This window comes from Mesitornis unicolor, unplaced genomic scaffold, assembly GCF_000695765.1.
Source record: "Mesitornis unicolor isolate BGI_N332 unplaced genomic scaffold, ASM69576v1 scaffold30816, whole genome shotgun sequence".
NCBI lineage: Eukaryota > Metazoa > Chordata > Aves > Mesitornithiformes > Mesitornithidae > Mesitornis > Mesitornis unicolor.
This window is the reverse complement of record NW_010189412.1, coordinates 1-13165: the sequence shown is the minus strand read 5'-3', so window position 1 is coordinate 13165 and position 13165 is coordinate 1. Positions and strand designations below refer to the sequence as shown.

Below are 13165 nucleotides of genomic sequence, written 5' to 3'. Positions count from 1 at the left end.
TGCAGCGGTTTTTAAATGAAGAGTCAGCAAGGAATTTGGGGGGAAAAAAACCCGTAGAAAAACAAATATAAAAACAGGGGAGGTGCATATGTAACAGCAGAGTTTCTTTACAATAAACTAAACAGATTTTTAAAAACCCCAAACCCGAGGCCGCCGCTGAGGAGGGGCCGGGTGTTCCCGGGGTTCCCCAGCAAAGCCGAGGCCCTGCCGCCCCCTCTGGGACACGGCCGGGAACTGCAGCCGCCGCTGCCGCACGCACAGGACATTGAACATTTAGAGGGGTTAATCAGGTTTTTGCACAAGCGGGACTTTCTACTCACCCAGCATCAAACTAGAAAAAAAGTGAAGTTTCCTATAATATTAATCAGCCACTGTCAGCAAAGAAGACTATTTCTTGAACTTTTTCACTCTTCAGTTACTATACCAGAATTTCAGAGGAGTTAGGAGTAAAATCAGTTGTATTAATTCCTAAACCCCATCAAAAAGCAAAAGACACACACAACAGTGAACACAAAATGCTGGTTCTTCCTGGGAAGTTTTACCCATCCCGGTAATTCCTGTTCAAGAGACAGCTACCAAATCTTTGAATGACAATTCCAACTGTTCTTCAGAAATGGTTATTAATGGTCACACTGGACAACAGACCAGCTAACAGTTCCAATAATGTAGTAACAAGTAACACTCATGAGAGCTGTGCACCTGCAGCTGGTGTTTGTATTGTTCAAAGCCTCTTAAATACCTCCTCAGCCCTCCTTTTGCACGTTTCTTGAAAGGTGCAAAACAGTGCACAATGATATAGCTGGCATTCTTAGGGAAGTACCAGCTTGCACTCTTCACATCATGAAAATTTCCAATACCACTACAATTCTTTTCCTTGCATCTTCTATTAAGTTACCTTGACCATACAGGAGACCCACATTTGAAGAAATACTGGATTTCGCCTTTGTTAGCTCAATAGAATTATCCTCAGCTTGCAGACTTTCAGTGTAATCCCAGCTGTCAGTTTCAATCTTTAAGAAGAAAATACCTCAATGTTCAGACCAAGATTATGATTATCTTTTTGTTTTTAAATCTCTTCAATGTATTCACATCTTGCACGTAAATATTACTATTAGAAGTCAATGTGTATAAGTATCAGTAGACAGAGCACTCCCATCCATCCACCATGCTCTTATTATCCATTATATCTCCTAACAATAAACACTTCTCAATTTTTAGCAACAGCAGAAGCTATGAATTGTTTTGTCTACTTGATAATGACCCTGGTGACCTCTTCCTCCGGCATTTCTCTCATCAGTGCCGTATTGGGCCTGAAAGCTCATGGAATGCAACTTGTGCTTTTTTATTATTTCTCTACTGTATTTTGCAAATAGAAACTGGAGTTAAAAGGCATCAAGTGTACAAGCCATTTAATTGATACCTAGTCTTCATCCTTCAGTTTGAACACCTGACACTGCTTAAGCTTTACAAGCATTTTTCCTGAACAATATGCACTTCAGAAGTACTTTGAAAAATACCATAATCTCATTCAGAACATTTTCAAATTTTATTTGCAACTATTGCCATTACAAAGAATATAACAATGTAACTTCGCATTTGAAGTGACAACCCTTTCTAATAAACAAGGTCACAAATTAGTGTGCAACTGTTCTGGCTTTGGACAATTTTCACAGAATGATTTTCTTGCATGACATTTGTCATGGTTTACAGCATTGCATTTTCATAGTTCAATATATAGGGAACAGAAATACATCTGTTCCTACTTGCAAAACACTCATGTACTTCTGAAACACAGAAATACAACTTTTAATTAATAAACACTTTCACTTATTTTATTGAGGGCAAGAAAAGGAAGAATCCACCTGTGGCTTTTGTCAAGCCACGCAATACACTAACAGCCTTGATTCTCTCCTCCCTGAATTTATTCTCCAATTGGACTTGCAGTTTTGTTGGGTTTTTTAAAAAAGGGGTAGAAACAATCACTGTCTTGTTCACAGCCCCCCAGGAGACTGAGGTAAAAGAACTCTGACAACGAGATGTACACTGTAAATGCAAACAGCCATCAAATTGTCCAGTTTATTGATGGGAATGCAAAACTGATACAAAACACGCCCTCTTTGCATGTTGTATTTTACCCATAAAATATTTCCAACAGTGTCAGGTAGAATAAGAGTTAAGAATATACTTCGGCTTTCAGCATGTACCTTTTATAAAGGCATTACACAAAAGCCACCAACTTGCATAACACATGGTCCCAAAAATCACTTTCAGACATTTTGTTTATCAAAAGACTCAGATCTTCTGCTGATCTGATGAAATAAAGGCTTAAAAATGTTTTAAGCCATTAATAAGTATCCCTATAGCAGAGTCAACGAAGTTTATGATTTCCATTTTAATCTTGGGCATAAAAGGCAAAAGTCCTAAAAAAGCAGCCCTCCAGAATATATGGAATGTGGCGACGGGTATGATGCCAATTTATAATTATCAAGTTAAGTATAAAAGATTTTTTTAAAGCTATGAATGATGTGAGCAGTATCACAGCAAAATATTTAATGAATACCACAGAACCAATCAAGTTTGAAAGTTGAGCAGATGTTGTTTCAATCAACAGAGATTCAGGATGTCAAATATACCAAAATGTCTTCTAAAATAAATTCCTAATGCAGAAAAAATGATTTAAAGTTTGCTCCTAGCTAATAGTACCTTTTATTTAAATTGGACCCTAAACTGATCAGACAATACATAGCCCACACTTTCGGACATTTATAATAAAAAAGCTTTTATTTTCAATTGAAACAAATGCACCATCCTGCACTTGAAGGCTATAATGAGCCATAAGCATATTCCAAGGTGTATCAATGGCAACGGATTTGCTTCACCTCCACTGAGAAGTTACATAATGCACTCTTAATTGGTAAAGAAAAATTAAACTCAGCCTTCTCAAAGCTTCTGTACTGTTTCTGGTTTATTGTAAAGTTCCACAGTCAGACCAAGAGTTTGCAGTGTGTGCAGATATTGTAGTCAATTAATAGTACTGTTTAATCATCATCGTCCTCTTCTTCCTCCTCCTCCTCAAAACTGTCTTCAAAGCCCTCGCTGTCTTCCTGGTCCTCATCACCTTCTATTGCTGTATCCCATTGTGGATGATTTTCTGGCACTGGTTTTGCTTCATGAACTTCCAGCTGTAATTGAATAAAGAAAAAGAAAGTAAAGAGAAGCAGGGAGGAAAAGGGTTACAGACAATACACATCAATTTGGGAAAGCAAAACAAAACAAAACCACCAAAAAAACAAACGACACGACAAAACTGACAGTTTAAATACAAAAAACAAAAAAAACGCCCAAAACCAAAATCATCAACTGCTTCCAGAAATAAGGCATGCACATTTTTCTCATTAACTGGATGTGTCTAGGACTAAGGGCAGGGAAGTGGCAAGGCAGACCTCAAGGTATAAAGCTAGAGACAGCCATGCTGCAGAAGTTGAATAAACATGAGAAAATGTGTATTAAAATACACAGGCACTGCAAAGCATCACAAACTTTAGTCCCATTTGATCAATCACAAAATTTCCACTATTGGCATCAGGCAGACACTGCTGGAAAGTCCCTCTTTGCCACTGTTTTAAGATTAGGACAGCTTAAATTCTTAAAGATAACAGGACTTTTGGGGTTTTAATAGCCATATAAAGTAGCTTTCAATATTAATACAAATACATGCACAATTAAACATCACCTTCAATGGTTTGATCTGGTCCAAACCCATATATGAATCCGATCTTAAATAAACTGTGTACTGATAGTTTCCAGGCTTGCCTGGTGCTGGGAATTTCAGCTCCACCTACAAAACAGAATTCACACCGTTAAGTTCTTGCTGCTTTCAAGTGACACATTAGAACAGGTACCCCAGTACTCTAATGAGAAATAAATACTGCTACAGAGTAAGACTTTATTTTCCTTAAAAACTTTTTTCTGAATTAGACCAAGTAACCCTACATTAAGTACACAATTTCACCTCATTGGATGCTTCATAAATCTCAAAACCCCCAACAGGTTACAATATTTAGTCTGCTGAAAGTATTAGCTTAACTCTACTGTTATTTGAACTAGAACACAAAATCTAGTTTGAAAGAACAAAATACATGAAATCCCCATTTTTAGAAAAGCAAAGAACACAGCCAAAGGTTACAGTCTCAGAAAGGTTCATACGAGCTGCAGCTAATTAATTTGTCACAGCCTCTGCTTTACAGAAAAAGAACACTCAGTATTTCTCACATATGTGAATAACTTAAGAATGATCATTGTGTACGAATACTGGTTTTCATCAGCTTTTGATATCAGGGAGCGAAAAAGTCTGCAAAAAAACCTGCAAGTCTCCTTATTTTTTTCTTTCTCCATTATTAATTTTTAGTTAAAAGGCTCTTCTCTACTTCTATCAGGAAATTAAAATTTTCCTTCTTAAGAGATAAGTATATGAAAAAATTAGAATTTAAATGTATTTGCATACCATAAGATGCTTTTTATAATATCCCAAATGAAAATTTTTATAAGTACTTTACCTCCTCCTTATCTTTTAGTGTACAAACGTGATACGGCATACATATTAGCATCTGTTCCTTCCGATCTGCAATATATAGCCACCACCATTCTTGTTTTTCCTTTCATAAAAGGGAAGAAAAACCAAACAAAAACAGGATTACTGAGGTCAATAAAATGATGCCCCTACACTTTACAACAGGTGATTATAATTCACTGGTCCTTATAACCATAAAATCATATACAGCTAGAAAGGAGGTGGTTTGGTGTTTGTTTGGTTTGTTTTTTTTAACTCTTGGATGTGTATGAGTAAAATACATAGTATATACTGCACACTGAAAGCAAGCAGGTTATCACAAGAAACTGTTGGTCTCCAAAGGCTTCATTTTGTATATTTGACCTAAGCTACCACATCAGACATGGAACCATTCTGAAGAATTGTGTCCACTGAGGATTACAAGCAACTTCACTCAATATAATACCACCTTAGGTCCTCCAACAGAAATCCAGCCTGGATAAAAACATCAGCATGTAAAGCAAGGCATGCCAAAAGACAAAGTACTCTTCCCAATAAACAATCTTTTTCAGGAAAGAATGCTTTGCCCCACTTCTTCTTTCCCCCTCCAAGAAGTAGGAATCCGCTGCAAGTTGGAATTGGGACATACCAGGATTTCACTTCAGGAAAGCATGAACAACAAGCAACATTGATATTTGTAAAGGATACGCAACAACTGCTGCTTATCACACACAGCTTTCCAAATAGCTACAGGTCTCAAAGGCCTTGCTACTGCAGGCACTGAAGTAGAATTCCTAAACTAAATGTAATTAAATGAGTGCAGTCTTTCATAAAAAGACACCAACACTGTACAAAAGTAACAGTTTATCCCTTGATCGGAGTCCAATTTTCAAGGCTGTGGTGAAGTTCAGCAACATAGAAGCAACCATTCTCAAACATAAAAGTCTGTAGCTCTTCAAGCTCAACTATCCTTCATTTAACCACTGCTCCTTTTTGGTTAACCCTCTGGCACATATTTTAGGCAAAACCTGCTTTGGTTCAATGGAAGCTGAAACCTTCCTATTGCAAAGAAGTTCGTTTAGTACTGCAAAGCAAGTTTCCCTTCCTTCACCTCTTTAAGACTTTTCTTGAAGAAAAAGTTACAAAAGTTAAATTAACTCCTTTTATCTTTTGAAGTGACTACCTGTTATGCTAGTAATAATTATCACCATCTCACTGAAATATTCAGCTAGCCCTGTTGAGGCCGCATCTGGAATATTGTGTCCAGTTCTGGTCTCCGCAGTCCAAGGAACCACTGGAGAGAGTCCAGTGCAGAGTCATCAAGATGAGGGGACTGGAGCACCTCCAAAGTGAGGAAAGGCTGAGAGAGCTGGGTCTGTTCAGCCTGGAGGAGAATGAAGGGGGATCTCATTAATGCTTACAAATATTTAAAGGACGGGTGTCAGAAGGATGGGACCAGACTCTTCTTGATTCTGCCCAGTGACAGGACAAGGGGCAGTGGTCGCAAACTGGTACACAGGAGGTTCAACTTAAACATAAGGAAAATCTAATTTACTGTTAGGGTGACAGAGCACTGGACCAAGCTGCCCAGAGAGGTTGTGGAGTCTCCTTGTCTGGAGGCATTCAAAACCTGTCTGGACGCGTTCCTGTTTGATCTTCTCTAGGTGATCCTGCTCTGGCAGCAGGTTGGACTGGATGATCTTCAGAGGTCTCTTCCAACCCCTAACATTCTGTGAAACTACAGATATACAACAGCAAGACACTCACATCAGCAACCAAAACACCCCAATCAGCACTGCTGAGTCCCAGAGCAGAGGACTGTAAAATTAACTCAGTATCTTAATGCCTGTTTTACAGCGTATAAAGCTAAAAGCAACTGCATCACAGTAAAGCGACAGCATTCCTTCACTGCTTAGAACAGGCACAGAGAAGAGGACAAAATACCTATACTGTTTAACAACAGAATTTGCAGAATTATAAGAAGTCCTTTTTACAACTATTCCAAGTGTTTTTCTTTATGAAAAACTGTCCCATGTGATTCCACGCACAAGTTATTTTATTTGTAAATTTCAACAATAAATATATTGTCAATCTGCCTGACAACTGTAGTAAAGAAAAAGTCTTATGCAGTTCAAGTGTTTATTTCCTAGCCAAGAAGCCTCTAGGAATAGTAGGATAAACAGTATAAACAGTACAGATGAACAAGAACTACAGCAGCTAGACCCGTTGCTGAAATGGCTACTCACCATTTTGAGCCTGTAAGGACTCTGCCAGTAGGGAAAAAAAAAAGGACCTTCATTTGTATGAATTTTATTTTTGACATTACCAAAACACTGTGCTGACTTACTATACATTGTGTATGCTACCATCACTCTCAATGGCAAGAAATATTTTTTTAGAACAAAGTTCAAAACTGTCAACTGGATTTTCACAAAGCCTGGTAAAAATAACAGCCAAGGGGGGAAAGAAATATCAGAACAAATGACACTCATTGATCTAACACTCAAGAGCAAACTCTTTGGAAGTAAAGCTCCTGACCCCAAAGTGCCACTGCTCTTTTTTTTTTTTTTTTTCCAGAAAGGAGAACTGTGCAGGAGTGCCATTTTCCTCTCTCTCATTGGGTGGAATTTTAAGTTTACGCCTGTGAGAATCTGGCAAGCTAACAGGCAAGTGGGCAAAATGCCCTTTAACAGATGGGTGCAAGGTTTGGCATGCCAGGGAACCAGTATGTTCATAAAATCCGAACACCAGGGCCAGTTTCTACCTAAAAATGTCAAAACTACAATCTGTGCAGTTTCTGGATCCATGGATGCAGGAGCAGAAGATAATTAAGAACCTGCATAGATTAAAGATGCATCTCTGGCAGAGTAATCAACTGCCCAAAAACCTGATATGAACCAGTGTTAAGGTTTCCTCCTGAGGCCCAGCTACACTCAAACATCCATAAGGTCAGGAAACAGAGCTATTCACACAACTACAGCATTTCATCCTTAACTCTGCATCTCTGAACTGGCCATGACAATACACATAATGCTCTCAATCACAGATTAAAAAAATACCCAGAGTGTACAATGGATTTTGTTCTTCAGATGTTGCAAATCAGCTTTATCTGAACATGCTCCAGCTCCAGCATCAAGTACAGCTGCATTTACCTTTCAGGAAATCAGTGAAGAGACATTGGAAAATTTGCAACTGCAGTACCACAAGAAAATATACGTGTGTATCATTCAAGTTCAAACATTCAGTTCAGCTCTAGATTTTTATTTTTTTTTAGCATTATACTGTATTTAGGTTTTGTCCTAAAACCCATCATCAGCTTGGTTACACATAGCTGAAGCCCAAGCTGCTTTGTACAGAGTAAGTATAAGCAAAGTCTCTGAAGAAACCCTCAGTGCAGTAAAAAATACAAATAGTTAGCATCCCTGTGGCACTGTGCACTGCCCATACTCACTATTTGAGCTTACACTGATGATCAAAGCCAGCTGCCTTTGCAGCAAGGAGGTATTAAGACTCTGCTGCATATTTGACATGATCTAGGGCATCCAGAAGAGCAGAATGCCTTTACACCTTTTTCTCCTATGCTGCTGTACTGAGAACTGGAAGCTGTACTGAGAGATGGAAGGGTACCTAACAGTGCCAGGAAAAGACAGCATTGAGATCAGCCGTTACAAAACTAGATGTTGTGAGGCCACACAACTCTCAGCTAAGGCCTTCAGGAAAACAATTTCTTTGGTTTATTTGTATATCTTGGCTGGCTCCCTAGCAACAAGTCTTGTCTCCCACACTTTGCTTTCTAATGATGGCAGAACTAGGTAAAAACAGCAGGAACAGTATGATCACGAGCATGGGGACAACCAAGTATGTTTTGCACACAAAACAAGCTGTACAGAGCATAAAGAGCCTTGGGAACTGAAAAAAAGGGGGCAAATATGCACAATGCCTTCTTTTTTTTTCCTCATGTTTTCCTGTTCTTCCCTGTCTCAGTTGTCTCATTTAAAGCACAAGTGGAATAAGCCTTGTATCCCCCCTCCCTGTTACTGGAAGGAGCAGAAAGAGAGAAAAAAAAGAGATCCTAGATGAGTTCCCTAGTCAGAGAGCAGGGAAGCAAAGGAAATCCTCTGAACCACTGACCTGGAAAACAAACAAACAAAAAACTGTGGCCAAATACTCCGTCTTCCCACTTCCAATTTGGTCACCTCCCAAAGACCTAACCTACTTGCTCAGAACACAAAACCCACGCTTTGAAAAATCCCATCTTTTTCAAGGTTGCATTTCTGTAATGTTTTCAGACACCTACCGAGTGGTTAGCTGTTTGTCTAAGTAACTGATATATCAGAACATACTTTCTACACCGAAGGCTGCTGTAGAGACACCTCAGCCTATCTACTACACTGAGTCACCACTCTCAAATACATCCCTTGCTCTGATGTCCATCCACACCTTATCTTGTATTTTTGAGCTCTATAGAAAAGACTGTTCCACAATTGGCTTCCTCTACTTCCAGACCACAGTGTGGTAGAAAGAGACAGCTTTGCCAACCCACTCCCTCTTCCACAGCTGCATGCTGTGTTGCCACCACACTGTTGTGTTGAGACTAAGTCAGCAGCAAGTCAAAACAAGCTGCTGATCCAAACTACCCCCAAACTCTCCTGTTGTTACCCTTAACACAGGAAGGGCCAAGACCTCCTCGACTCACAGGTGCTTGCAGTCAGAAAAAGAGCAAGTAATGCTCTACTCTTAACTCTGTATTAGAACCACTGTTGTGCTTTCACATTGCAAAGAAAAAAAACAAACCTATAAATTAGATAGGAAGGGTAGAAAGAATAATACATTAGAAGTTTTTTAGGAAAGTTTCTGAAGAAGTTTAAGAAGATTTTACAAATTAAGACTTTTTCTAAATTCACATCAGCAATTTTTTCAAGTACTAGACTTTTTAAAAGCCTGGTATTTACAGTAAAAATATAAAGAGGACAATTACATTGTATTATATTAAATGTCATGCTTCACAACTATAATGTTCTCTATTACTGACCTCAGGAAAGAAAAGACTATAAACAGGATGTGTTATCTTTGACTTTGTTTCAAGAAGGGCTCGTTCCTTTCTCTGTATACTTTGCTGTAATTCTTGCCACTCCTGTCAAAGACAAGTTTAAAGAGTTATTTGCACTAATCATCTTTGGCATTAAAAAAAAAGACATTTTAGCCCATGAAAATGACATATGACACGTTTTTGTGCTACACTATACACTATAAAAGGGAAAGGCACACAGAGATTACATCAGACAGTACAATTAAAAGCAAAAAAAACCCCTCAAATCAAGCAACACTAAAACTAGAGAGACCAATCATGTAAATATATTAAAAAACAAAACACGCCACAGATCTGCAGGACTTGCAAATACTCTTCCAAGTTCACTTCCACAGCACTACCTATAAACTCACTGCTTCAGCTGTAAGAATTCTGATTACAAACTTGATGATTCTTTTCCCATCGGAAACTTATTTGCACGCTATATGTGACTACCAGCTGTCACTCTCAAGTCTTCCACTGTAAGACATGTAGTGCAGAAATCATCTAACCACCACAATGCCTCATTCTCTATTACAGCCACTTCATCCACAGCTTCGAACAACTAACTTAATAATTTAGTTACTAGAGTTTACTAAGCACATGTACAAGTTTGTTCAACTACTGCATACTTGTAGTATGCAGTATGCAACAGCCACTGCATATAAAGAATGGAGTTCAAAGGACTTTGCCACCAAAGCTGAAGTAAACACTACAATCTTTCCCTGAAATTAAGCTATTTTTCTTATGTTGTTTTAAAGATTTCTGTCTGTTCTGCAAAGACCCTTCACTGCTTTCTGAAACAGACCTGCAATGACAACATTCTTAGGAGGTCTCAAAGTCTCTGGAGAGCCAATACTACTTCTTCATCCTAGTGTTGTCTAGCCTGAGGGGATGCTTGAGGATTAAAATGCATTTTTCTCTCAACCTCAACATTACCCTTCAAGAAAAAGTAAGGCTTACAGCTTCATCATCTTTGTTTTGCTTCTCATCTTGTTCTCTGTCAGAGTCTCTGTCACTTCCATCATCTTTTTCACTTTGAGAGTCCCTGTTTGTTTCTTCTTCTTCAGATTCACTTCCTTTATCAGAGATCTCCTCCTCGTCTTCTTTTGCAACCACATCCTAATGGGAAAGGAAAAAAAACCAACAACAAACCCCCCTCTAACTTAGTTTGTCTGCATTATTGTAGTACACAGCATTCACGGCACCTATCTTAAGGTCATAGCCCTTGCTTCTCATTTTGATCTACACTCCTCTATTGTCACAGAATATGTCTGCAGTGAAGACTAATCCTTTGCAACTCATGTGCTAAGAGGTGCAGGGAAGCAATTTTCCTTCTCTCTCTGGCATCTACAACATGAATAGGAGAAAACAGTATCTGATTCTGGGGTCACATTTCAAAAAGTTGTAAGAAAATTAAGAGAAAATATAAGAAAAATACCTACAACACAGCCCATGAGGCAGCAGGAGCATAAAGGTACTAAATTTACCAGAAGGAAGTCTCATTTCACTTTTTTTCCCCTCAAAGGAAAACCAGAAGGTACAGAACAACTCACCTCCCAGAAGGCAGCATAACAAGAACTAGTAAGGGCCTACAAAGCCAAACTTATAAAGCAGTTCTGCACAACTTTCAGCAGGCCACTAGAAACATTACTGTGGTGGTTCCCTGCTTATTTTACCAGTAATACTTAAATTTAAAGAAAAACCCCACTGTTTTAGGAGATATGTTTTACAAAAGCATAGAATGAAGTTTGACAGATACAAAAACTCCATCAGATCAGGAGTAATAAATTGAACAAAATACTAAAATATCAATGAATCTATGAGCTACCCCATTAGCTTGTTTTTGCTTCTGCTGTTTTGGTGGCTGCAATGAAGGTGGCACAGGTTTCTTTTTCAGTGGCTTCTTTTTCTTTGATTTTGAAGCTTTCTTGGTTCCTTTATTCTTTTGCTGCCATCCTTTGCTCTTAACTTTGTTGGTGTCTCCTTGCTGTAAGAAAGCAGTGTTTAAAATACTTATTCTGTTCATTAAGTTTCAGGCATTCACTGTACTTTAAGCATTTTAAGCTGCGAACCAAAGTTAGAAAGCATAGCTGAAGAGACACTTAAGTAGGTGTTTCTGGGGGGAAAAAAAAGCTTGGCAAGCACACAATCGGTAACTCAATATCTGCAAAAGTTCTCTTTAGCCAGCAAGAGGAACATTCATTTTTCACTTACCCCATCCTCTGCTGGTTGCTCTTCCGCTGCACATATAGACTGCTCCTTTTCAAACACTTCCTGGTTAAAGATATGAAAACTATTAATAGTTCTCTGTACCAAAATAGCAAGTTATTATTTTATATTTGAAAAACGAAATCACTTAAAATGAGGTCTGAAGGTTTTAGTCATTACAGCAAATTCTTTTATCAGTGACAAAGATAGCAGGGGATTAATAGATCAAAATTAAACAGTATTTTGCACATTTGAGCTAGAATTTTTCCATCACTAGCATTATAAAGAAATTTTGTGAACAACATGTCATCTTGTTCCAAAGATCTACTTGTTCCATAAAGCACAGAAGTCCTGTATCACAAAAGCAAGCAGTAGTAAAATGCAAATTCTGCTTCAGCTGCCAGAGCATTAAAAATTTCAACAGCTGCACTGCTACACAGGGACACAGGACAACAAATCAAACTAGAAATATGAAACATTAAGACAAAACACAGTGTTAGTTTCCTAGAACATCTCTATGCAAATTGAATTTTTTCATGCATTTCTTTCTTCAAAACATATTATATGCCACTAAAAAAAAAAACCAAACCAAAAAAAAAACCAAAAAAAAGGTCATAGGGCGCTGTCTTGATGGAAAGTATGAGCTACGACCATAAAAAACAACAAAAATTTTTAAAAGCTAGCTCTAGCTTTTAGGTCATGTATCTCAATGCCTGACTGCCTACTGGAGTTCACTGTAGAAAACATCTTAAATGAGTTTTCTATATGCTGTCAGACCTTTAAATTAATTTTTAAGTACAGTTCAATACGCTAACAATTTTCAGTTACCTTCACTTTTAAGGTCCAGCAAAGTTACATAGTACTTTTACTTTCTACCTATCATATCCTCAGTGATCGAGATGACATTCTGAAAACCCACAGCATAAACACACGGCACCTACATAAACAGACTTTCTGCTGAACTGGCTCCAATAGCTACTCTGATCCCCAACTGCTATACTAGTGCTTGCATGCCTCACCCTAGAGGCATAGCTCAGACTTTCCATTTACTTAGACAATCACCTGAACAGCACAGATGCAAAAATTGACACTGCAGCCTTTGTCAGGTAAAAGTTTTAGTTTCTGTGCACTAAGTTTTTTGTCCAAAGAAAGTCATTACTGCATTTGAAGCTAAAACATAAGCACAAATCAGAAATTTAACTACTAGGGTGTAGTAGTATTTTGGTTACATCAAATTGCTCCCCATTCAGCAGTCCACTTTTTTCCCCATGGCACTGGTGTACCTCCTTTAGATTAAGTTACGTATATTGGGAAGAATATAGGGCTATTGTCAGAGG

The 13165-nt window shown here is 38.2% G+C and overlaps 1 protein-coding gene across 1 annotated transcript; it reads right to left on the bottom strand.

The window, feature by feature from the left end:
• Nucleotides 1-2058: 2058 nt before the first annotated feature.
• LOC104541904 (translocation protein SEC63 homolog) lies at nt 2059-11894 on the bottom strand (the record flags this gene model as incomplete). Its single annotated transcript, XM_010186062.1, has 7 exons — nt 2059-3182; nt 3734-3838; nt 4557-4655; nt 9582-9683; nt 10581-10739; nt 11449-11607; nt 11835-11894. Coding segments are annotated over 7 exons (828 nt in total), but the record flags the coding sequence as incomplete, so codon positions are not given.
• Nucleotides 11895-13165: the final 1271 nt, after the last annotated feature.